The 11,512-nt window shown below is 41.2% G+C and overlaps 1 protein-coding gene across 1 annotated transcript; it reads left to right on the top strand.

Moving 5' to 3' along the window:
* Window positions 1–244: 244 nt before the first annotated feature.
* LOC141060299 (oocyte zinc finger protein XlCOF8.4-like) lies at window positions 245–754 on the top strand. The gene is made up of 3 exons (XM_073556514.1): window positions 245–322; window positions 405–528; window positions 612–754. The coding sequence occupies exons 1-3, from the start codon at window positions 299–301 to the stop codon at window positions 752–754; spliced, it is 291 nt and encodes a 96-aa protein (XP_073412615.1). The 5' UTR covers window positions 245–298.
* The last annotated feature ends 10,758 nt before the right edge of the window (window positions 755–11,512 follow it).

Genomic DNA, 11,512 nt, shown 5'->3' with positions numbered 1-11,512 from the left:
TCTCACTGGAGAGGTGAGAGATTCTGATGACGTCACATTACATCATTCTTATCTATGGGAATAACAGATGGACAGAACTGGAGAGGTGAGGACTCTGGAAATGTCTGTAGTGAGATTTATTAATGTGTCCCTCCATAACCAGGATTACACAGTGGTGAAGAAGACCTCTAGTGATCGCTGTCAGGACCCTGTGTCTGAGGGATGGAGAAGACCCCTGAGCCCAATCACGGGGCCTCCACCTCACCCCCTGATCCATGAGGACATCAATGACCAGAAGATCCTAGAACTCATCTACAAGATGATTGAGCTGCTGACTGGAGAGGTGACACTGCTGGGAATGCTGGGACATTATACATTAACACTATGAAGGGATCGGGGGATGACGGTATCATTGTATGTGTCAGGTTCCTATAAGGTGTCAGGGTGTCGCTGTTTATCTCTCTATGGAGGAGTGGGAGTATTTAGAAGCACACAAAGATCTGTACAAGAACGTCATAATGGAGGTTCCCGAGCCCCTCACATCACCAGGTAATAGACAGGACTAAATACACACGGCCTATAATTATCTGTATGTAGAGAATGAATTCAGTCCCTGTATGTGTTTCCTCCAGATCTATCCAGTAAGAGGACAACACCAGAGAGATGTCCCCGTCCTCTTCTTCCACAGGACTGTAACCAAGAAGATCCCAATGTTCCTCAGGATCATCAGGTAGATGGAGAGAAGGTGTCAGGAGATCTCCCCTATGATGTGTAGACGGCTGTGAAGGTCTTGTGCTCAGTCTTTTATCCACCAGTATTACTGTATATACTCATGGCTATCTGCCACGTCCTCTGTCTGTGACGTTCAGGCAGAAGAGGGCACGACGCACACTAACCACGTCACCGCGCCCTCTGCTATCTGAATGTCACTGACAGAGGACACATCAGACAGCAGCGATGGAGTGAGGGGACAGTTGAATATAGCCTATACTTTACCCGTCCTGGCGCCGTCTCTGCAGCTCTGTTCTCCCACTGTCTCCCTTCCTGCCTTCAGCGGTCACATGGTACCGCTCATTACACTCATGAATATGCGCATATTCATGAGTTTAATGAGCGGTACTATGTGACCGCCGAAGGAAGGAAGGGAGTCTGTGGGACAAGCAGGGGGCTGCAGAGACGGCGCCAGGACGGGTAAGTATGACCTGGCACCCCTCCGACCCCCTGGCGTATATGACTCGAATATAAGCCGAGAGGGGACTTTCAGTCCCAAAAAATGGGCTGAAAATCTCGGCTTATATTCGAGTATATACGGTATATGTTTTATACTTGTGTGATGAGAACGGTGGAGATGGCAGGATTAGAGCTGATCATAGATGGGACTTCTCCATCTGTCGGTGACTTTTACAATATTTGTTTCAGGGTGAAGATCTGACCCATATTAATACTACAGAGACATATGTGAGAGATGATGAGTGGTGTAAAGAGGAGATTCCCACATATGACTACCCAGGTGAGTAGTAACCACTGAATGCAGAGAAGTCACAGATTCCTCTCAGTCACCGGCTGTGGCTGCTTTATCGGTGGTGTAGTCCGGCCGTATTACCATGATCACCATTTTGCCTCTAGACCACAACATTCTCCTCCACCCAAAACTGTTCAAATGACTTTGGGCATTGAAAGCCCTTTTCTATAGAACTTATAACCTGGAGGATCCACCTACCCCCTGGGATCAGGAGACGCTGACCGTTACCTGCCCAGATCTGTAGTCTACAAAGCCAAATGACAGCGTATGTAGAATGTGCTGACAAGATAGAAAATCACTTGAAGAAAAATCTTATGCTGGGCCTGTAAGAGAAAGCGGAGGGTAATGATGCTGTTGGCTTCCTAGATCCCTGAGATCTTATCGGATGAATCTTCTCTCCCTTCTGTGCTGCTGAATGTCTCATGGTCCCTAAAAGACCAGGTCCTTACAAGTCTTTCTGGTCAAACTTTGCTTTTATGAGCGACAACTCCAAGGGTATGTGCACACGTTGCAGATTTACCTGCAGAATTTTTTGCACAGAATCTGCATCTGTTGCCAGAAAACGCAGGTAAAAATCCGCACGTTTTTTATGTGGATTTGTATGCGTTTTTGTAAGCTAAATAAAGATATGTTAATTAACAAAAAAAAAAAAAAAGATTTGTGATGTCATTTCTGGTCCAACCTCCTCTTTTACATTTGTCCAACCCACACTCCATTACACACACAGATAAATATGGGATAGATGGATATATCTATAGATAGACTGATATATCCATATCTATGGATGGATCCAACTATGGATGGATCCATCTATGGATCCATGGATGGATTTATGATGGATAGATGGATGTATCTATGATGGATAGATGGATGGATCCATCCATGGATGGATATATGATGGATAGATGGATCCATCCAATAAGACGCCTATCCATTATAGATAGATCCATCCATCCAATAAAATGCCTAACCATTATTGATCTTATAGTAAGAAAGGGTTAAAAAACACACATAAGATTAAAGTATTTTAATGAAATAAAACATGACAGTTTTTCATAATTTTTATTGTACGCCTAAATCCATTCAAAGCCATCGATCACCTGCAAAAAAATAAAAAAACAAACCAACAATATACTCCCTGTCCCATGTAATCCCATTAATAACGAATATCCCACGACGATCTCCCCTATAGAGCTGTCACATCAGCAGATATGACCGCTCTATAGGCCTCCGATGACACACTGACAGGCGAAAGCCCTCCAGCAGTGTGTCATTGGAGATAAGCCTCGCATTTTACGGCACTACAGCGTGAGAAAATTCTCACGCTGTAGTGCCGCAAATTGACAGGTGAACTCCAGTGACCTGTCGGCGGCGAAGTGATACAATACAGAGGATTATCTCTGTCATTGTATCACTGGATCCCCTGGAGAGCAGTCGCATCAGCTGATGTGGCAGCTCTTCATGGGAGATCGTCGTGGGATAATCATATTAATTGGATTACGTTGCACACAGGGAGTATAGTGTTTATTATTTTAATATTTTTTCAGGTGAGCGAGGGCTTCGGGGATTAGGTGTAGATGGGGAGTATGAACTGTATATGTGTGTTTTTTTTGTTTTTTTTTTTACATTCAACACATTAGCCGGATGATGGGACTACTACTGTCCCATCATTGGCTAATGTTTCACTCACTGTCACTGTTGCAGGCATCGACCGATGGGACTTGTAGTCCCATCGGACGATGCCTGCATGCACACACACATGCAGACCCCCCGCACACCCCCGGCAGACACGCACACAGTCACCGCCCACACACTTCCCTGTTCCCGATCAGCAGCGTTTCATCCGCAGCAATACTGCAGATCTTTTTTAGACCTGCGGTTTTGCTGCGGAAATGCCTGACTCAATGCAAGTCAATGGGTGCAGAAACACTGCAGATCTGCATAAAGAATTGACATGCTGCAGAAAATAAAACGCTGCAAATCCGTGCGTTTTTTTCGCAGCATGTGCACAGTGTTTTTGGATTTGATGCAATTCTGCGCGTTCAAAAACGCTGCAGAAATGCATCAAAAACTGCAACGTCTGCACGTACCCTAAATGTGCAGTGAGGCCAAGTGTGAATTTCTGTACAATAACAGCAGAGTTTCCCTTTATCCTGACTTTTCAGTTTGTATTAAAACTACTGTATTTTTTTGGACTATAAGACGCACTGTTTTCCTTCAAAAATATGGAGTAAAATGGGGGGGTGTCTTATAGTCCGGATGTACCGGCTCCGGTTGTAGAGGGGAGGTGGGCGAACGGCATCGGCGGAGCAGCGGGTCACATGAGGCTGGAGCCGGTGGCTGCGGCTAACTCCTGTTCCCGTTGCTAAAGAGAAATTAATATTCACTGCATTCTACGCCTATGGGTTTGGAGGGCAATGAATATTCATTTCTCTTTAATAATAGTATCTTGATATGATTAGCCCCCAACTCCGGTCCTGGTATGCAGGGCCCCATCCTTATAATTGGCCCACACCCCCATCCACATCCCTATCCTGGTATGCATGGCCCCTTCAGAAAACATTAAAAAAACAAACCATTACACTTACTTACCCCGTGCTCCCTCGCAGCGTCCTGCTCCGGTGCCAGCAACTGCTATATGCTTGTAAGCAGCACATGGCAGGGACATCATGTGCTGCTCACAAGCAGAGCACAGCTGCCAGGCCTGTGCACGCAAAAGGCACTGAGTATTCTTTGCTCTTCAGTAGCGCACAGTGTCAGCCACCGGCTTCCTGCTGCTACCGGTGGTCATGTGTGCCGCTACTTAAGAGAAATGAATATTCATGAATACTCACTGTTCTCAGCGATGCTTACAAGCATAAAGCATATAGCTATTGTTTTCTGATGGAGTCATGTATACCAGGATAGGAATGGGGGTGGGGGCCACTTATAAGGATGAGTCCCTGTATACCATAATGAGTTGGGGCCCTGCGTACCAGGACGAGATGGGGCCCTGCATACCAGGACGAGATGGGGGCCCTACATACCAGGATGAGATGGTGCCCTGCATACCAGGATGAGACGGTGCCCTGCATACCAGGATGAGACGGTGCCCTGCATACCAGGACGAAATGGGGACCCTGCATACCAGGACGAAATGGGGACCATGCATACCCGGATAGGGATGGGGCCATACATAAGAGGATAGGAATGAGGTGCCATGCATACTAGGATAGGGATGGGACCATGCTTACTAGGTGCCATGTGTATCAGGTTGGGGATGAGGGGGCCATATATACCAGGATAGGGGATATTAAATACAGAATTGGCCACATTTTTTGCTTCAATTTTTTTTCCTAATTTCCAATAAAACCTTAGGTGTGTGTTTTAGTCCAAAAAATATAGTAATTTCAAGGAGGATTGTAATAAACTACAGGAAAAACCTTATAATGATAATATTAAAATAATTGTTATTGAATTATAATAACTGGATTAATGTGCAGCTGGATCAAACTGGAGCACGTGTGGAAAATATATGAAAAATGTATTACAGTAAATAAAGCCACAATATTCACAATAGAATAGAAAAACCCTAATACACACTGTCAGTATAAAAGCAGATTATATAAACGGCCCCTAGTTCGGTTTTTGTCCCCTTTTTGAATATTGGCCCCACATTTGCTATACGCCAGTCCTGTGGTACAGACCCTGTCATTATGGAATCTTTAAAGATTAGGAATAGTGGTCTATCTATGACTGTGCTTAATTCCTGCAGTACTCGGGGGTGTATCCCATCCGGGCCCGGGGACTTGTACATTTTAGTGATGTTTAGACGCCGCCGTACTTCCTGCTGGGTTAAGCAGGTGACATTTAATGGAGAATCTGTATCACCTAGATAACCAGCCAGGGTCCCATGTACCGGACACTTATTACAGGTCCATTGTAGTCAGCGTCGGACTGGCCCACCGGGGAGCCGGAGGATTCTCCGGTGGGCCCTGGCATCTGGTGGGCCCTGGCACCTGCTGGCATACAGGGCCAGCAGTTGCCTAGGGCCCCCGCTGCTCCAGGGGCCCCCAGCCAGTGGTGTGTCGCACACCATGCAGCTGCTATGGGGGCCCCTGCCAGCGGAGCAGCAGCGGGTGTCAGGAGGCAGGAGCCCCTGTCCCCGCTGCTAAAGAGAAATGAATATTCACTGCGGAGCATATCATTTCAGGTCTCCACCCCCAGAGGCCCCGCCCCCAGCCCAGTAAGCCGCTCTGCATCAGGGCCGGCGCCGCCCTCAGTCCTCTCTGCTCCTGACTCACAGCCAGTGCGCGATGACGTCACTACATCACACACCCGCTGTGTGTCTGGCAGAGGGGGCAGCTCCTGACACTGAAGCCGGGATCAGCGTGGGAGCAGGAGGAGAGGTGAGTATTGTGGTTTGTTTGTTTTTTATATCTCTCTCACTCTCTCTATCTGTCTCTCTCTATCTATCTATCTATCTATATATCTCTCTCTCTATCTCTCTTATATCTATCTTTCTATCTCTATCTATTATCTATATCTATCTATCTCTATCTATTATCTCTATCTATCTATCTCTATCTATTATCTATATCTATCTCTATCTATTATCTATATCTATCTCTATCTTTCGCTCTATCTTTATATCTATCTTTCTATCTCTACATCTATCTCTATATCTATCTATCTATCTATCCTACTCTATCTATCTCTATATCTATTATCTCTATATTTATTATCTATCTAGCTACCATCTATATCTATCTATCTTTATCTATATATATCTCTATCTAATATCTATATCTATCTATCTATCTCTATACCTATCTATCTATTTATCTATCCGTTATCTATCTCTATATCTTTTCTCTGTATCTATCTATCTCTATATCTATATCTCTCGCTCTATCTCTATATCTCTCTATAGCTATCTATCTATATATCTATCTATCTCTATATCTATCTCTCTGTATATCTATCTATCGCTCTATCTCTATACCTTTCTATCTCTATATCTATATATCTATCTATCTTTATCTATTTATCTCTATATCTTTTCTCTGTATCTATCTCTCTCTATATCTATATCTATCTATCTCTGTATATATCTATTATCTCTATATCTATATCTATTTCTCTCTATATCTCTCTCTATATCTATCTATCTATTTATCTCTATCTCTATATCTATCTCTCTGTATATCTATCTTTCTATCTCTATATCTATCTCTATCTATCTATCTTTCTCTATCTATCTATCTATTTATCTCTATCTATTATCTCTATCTATCTATCGCTCTATCTCTATATCTATCTCTATCTATCTATCTATCTCTATCTATTATCTATATCTATCTATCGCTCTATCTCTATATCTATCTTTCTATCTCTACATCTATCTCTATATCTATCTTGCTATCTATCTCTATATCTATCTATATTTATCTATTATGTCTATCTATCTAGCTATCTCTATTATCTATATCTACCTATCTCTATATCTTTCTATCTTACTCTATCTCTATATCTATCTGTTATCTCTATATTTATTATCTATCTTTATCTATCTCTATCTATTATTATCTGTATCTATATCTATCTCTCTATCTATTTATCGATCTCTGTATCTATCTCTCTCTATATCTATCTCTCTGTCTATCTACCGCTCTCTCTATCTCTATCTATCTTTATATCTATATTTATCTATCTCTATATCTATCTATTATCTCTATATCTATCTACCTATCTATCTCTATATCTATCTCTATATCTCTCTCTCTATAGCTATCTATATATTATCTCTATATCTATCTATCTATCTATCTATATAGTATCTCTATATCTATCTATCTCTATATCTATCTATCTCTATATCTGTCTATCTATCTCTATATCCATATCTATCTCTATATCTATCTCTATATCTATCTTTCTATCTAACACTATATCTCTGTATCTATCTCTATATCTCATTATCTATCTATCTCTATCTCTCTCTCTTTATCTATCTATCTATTGATCTATCCATCTATCTCTATATCTATCTCTATATCTATCTATTACACTGGTCAACAGCATTTTTGGTGCCAAAGATATTTCATCGAATTTAGGGTATTTTTGGGGTGCTGATTCTGAATATGTCATCAGTTTTGCCAGATTGGCTCAAGTTTTTGAGATTTTTGGTATCTTATTTATAGCACTTGTTGGTAAATGCGACGCATCATCTCATTAATTTCTTTGGATTAGTACTTGAACTGAGCAGTTCTCAATATAGTTTTGTGTTAATTAGTGTTCTAAAAGTTTGTTCATAGCTTGATTTTTGCACTAACTTTATGTTGTTGTCTGTTTTCCAGTGAAAAGCATGAACTCATCAAGAAGAAGTTGTCTTAACGATCCAGACTCATTCTGTTACATTTGTGGTGAATACACACTGCCAAAACATAGAAGAAACATAACAGACTTCGTAAAAAAAGTGTATTTTGCCTATTTTGGGGTTATGCTTGGGGACCAAGACAAGTTTTGGGCACCACACATAGTGTGCAAAGCATGTATCGAATTATTACGAAAATGGAGCAAAGGACAAAGAAAAAGCTTCAAATTTGGTGTTCCAATGGTGTGGAGAGAGCCAAAAAATCATCATGATGACTGTTATTTATGGTAAACACAGGTACAGGCACATCTTCACAATGAGGGACAGGCCTTCTTGCAGATTCCATGTTACTCCCATTTTCGTTTCTTATGCTTATTGAATCCTTGCACTTGCACTGCACAGAAATAACAGTCATCATGATGATTTTTTGGCTCTCTCCACACCATTGGAACACCAAATTTGAAGCTTTTTCTTTGTCCTTTGCTCCATTTTCGTAATAATTCGATACATGCTTTGCACACTATGTGTGGTGCCCAAAACTTGTCTTGGTCCCCAAGCATAACCCCAAAATAGGCAAAATACACTTTTTTTACGAAGTCTGTTATGTTTCTTCTATGTTTTGGCAGTGTATATTCACCACAAATGTAACAGAATGAGTCTGGATCGTTAAGACAACTTCTTCTTGATGAGTTCATGCTTTTCACTGGAAAACAGACAACAACATAAAGTTAGTGCAAAAATCAAGCTATGAACAAACTTTTAGAACACTAATTAACACAAAACTATATTGAGAACTGCTCAGTTCAAGTACTAATCCAAAGAAATTAATGAGATGATGCGTCGCATTTACCAACAAGTGCTATAAATAAGATACCAAAAATCTCAAAAACTTGAGCCAATCTGGCAAAACTGATGACATATTCAGAATCAGCACCCCAAAAATACCCCAAATTCATTAAAATATTTTGGACACCAGAAAAAAAAATTTTTTTCGTTGACCTGTGTTATCTCTATTATCTATATCTATCTATCCATCTATCTATCTAGCTATCTCTATCTATCTCTATATCTCTCTCTATATCTGTCTATCTTTCTAACTCTATATCTATCTGTCTCTATACATATCTCTATATCTAGCTATTATCTCTATATCTATCTCTATATCTATCTCTATATCTATCTATCTATCTATCTATCTATCTCTTATCTCTATATCTATCTATCTCTATATATATCTCTATATCTATTTTTATTTATAGCCATCTATCTATATATATTTATCTCTATATCTATCTATATATGTCTATATTATTATTATTATTATTATTATTATTATTATTATATCTGTATATCTCTATCTATTATCTATCTCTATCTATTATGTATCTCTATCTATATATCTATCTCTATATCTATCTATCTATCCATTATCTATTTTCTATCTATCTCTATATCTATCTACCTATCGATCTATCTATCTATATTTCTTTCTATATCTATCTTTATATCTATCTCTATCTATCTCTATGAATCTTTCTATCTATATCTATCCATTATCTACTTTCTATCCATTATCTACTATCTATCTCTATATCTATCTATTTCTACATCTATCTTTCTATCTATATCTATCTAACTCTATATCTATATATCTATATAGCATTATACCCTATGAGGGGCAGCGTTATACCCTATGAGGGGGGCAGTATTATACCCTATGAGGAGGCAGCATTATACCCTATGAGGAGGCAGCATTATACCCTATGAGGAGGCAGCATTATACCCTATGAGGAGGGCAGCATTATACCCTATGAGGGGGTGCATTATACCCTATGAGGGGGTGCATTATTCCCTATGAGGGGGGCAGTATTATACCCTATGAGGAGGCAGCATTATTCCCTATGAGGAGGCAGCATTATTCCCTATGAGGAGGGCAGCATTATACCCTATGAGGAGGCAGTATTATACCCTATGAGGGGGGCAGTATTATACCCTATGAGGAGGGCAGTATTATACCCTATGAGGAGGCAGTATTATACCCTATGAGGAGGCAGTATTATACCCTATGAGGGGGGCAGTATTATACCCTATGAGGGGGGCAGCATTATTCCCTATGAGGAGGGCAGCATTATACCCTATGAGGAGGCAGTATTATACCCTATGAGGGGGGCAGTATTATACCCTATGAGGAGGGCAGTATTATACCCTATGAGGAGGCAGTATTATACCCTATGAGGAGGCAGTATTATACCCTATGAGGGGGGCAGTATTATACCCTATGAGGGGGCAGCATTATACCCTATGAGGAGGCAGCATTATACCCTATGAGGGGGGCAGTATTATACCCTATGAGGGGGCAGCATTATACCCTATGAGGGGGTGCATTATTCCCTATGAGGGGGGCAGTATTATACCCTATGAGGGGGGCAGTATTATATTCTATGAGGGGGTGCATTATACCCTATGAGGGGGGCAGTATTATACCCTATGAGGGGGGCAGTATTATATTCTATGAGATGGCTGCATTATATTCTATTAGATGGCTTCATTATACTATGTGAGGGGGCTGCTTTATATTCTATGAGGGGGCTACCCCAACTCCTGCTACATAATTAAGACATGTACAACCTTATATTATACCCGGATATTAGCGTGTTTTACCGCATAATTGGTGGTCTGGTATTTAACTCTATGCAGCTACATAGTGGGCCCCAAGAATGATTTTCTCTGGTGGGCCCAAGGTGTTCCAGTCCGACGCTGATTGTAGTTAAGGCCTTGTCTCACATAACAAGATTGTTAGCGAGATCGCTGGAACATCACAGATTTTGTGATGCCACAGCGATCTCCCTACGTGTGACACATAGCGGCGACCGCCCCCCCGCCTGATATTGCTGATCGTGCTCAAACATCCTGGACCATTTTTCGTTGTCGGCGTCCCACTGGCCAGCATGCATCGCTGTGTTTGACGCCGACGAGCGACCTTGTTGGCGACGCAGAACTCGGGCGCAGGCTGGAATCGTTTAGAATAGCTGGTGTGTGACAAGGTCCCAACGACCGCCGAGGTCGCTATACGGATCGCCGGATCGTTGCTGCGTCGCTGAATAGATCTGCCTCTTTGACAGCTTACTAACGACCATGTAGCGACGCACCAGTGATCCTTACCAGGTCGTATCGTTCTCGGGATCGCTGGAGCGTCGCTAACTGTAACAGTACCCTTACAGTGCCTTGCGAAAGTATTTGGCCCCCTGGAACTTTTCAAGCTTTCCCCACATACTGTACACGCACAATATAATATAATATATATACATATATTATATACATACACACACATATGTATACATATATACATACATATATATACTTATATCTACATGCACGCACAATATATACACACACACTTTTGGTCTGTACTGTATCATGCTTCAAACATAAAGATACCAAATGTAAATTTCTGGTGAAGAATCAACAAGTGGGACACAATTGTGAAGTTGAACGAAATTTATTGGTTTATTTTTAATTCCTACTGAATAGACTGTCAGCTGCTTTTTTCTTGCCATAATACAAATTCTAACAGTCTATTCAGTAGGACTATCAGCTGTGCATCCACCAGACTTCTGCACAACACAACTGATGGTCCCAACCCCATTTATAAGGCA

This window comes from Dendrobates tinctorius, unplaced genomic scaffold (genome assembly GCF_039654945.1).
Source record: "Dendrobates tinctorius isolate UK_male_01 unplaced genomic scaffold, ASM3965494v1 ptg000233l, whole genome shotgun sequence".
Taxonomy (NCBI): Eukaryota; Metazoa; Chordata; class Amphibia; order Anura; family Dendrobatidae; genus Dendrobates; species Dendrobates tinctorius.
Note: the sequence above shows the minus strand (reverse complement) of the source record. Positions and strands in the feature narration are given on the sequence as shown.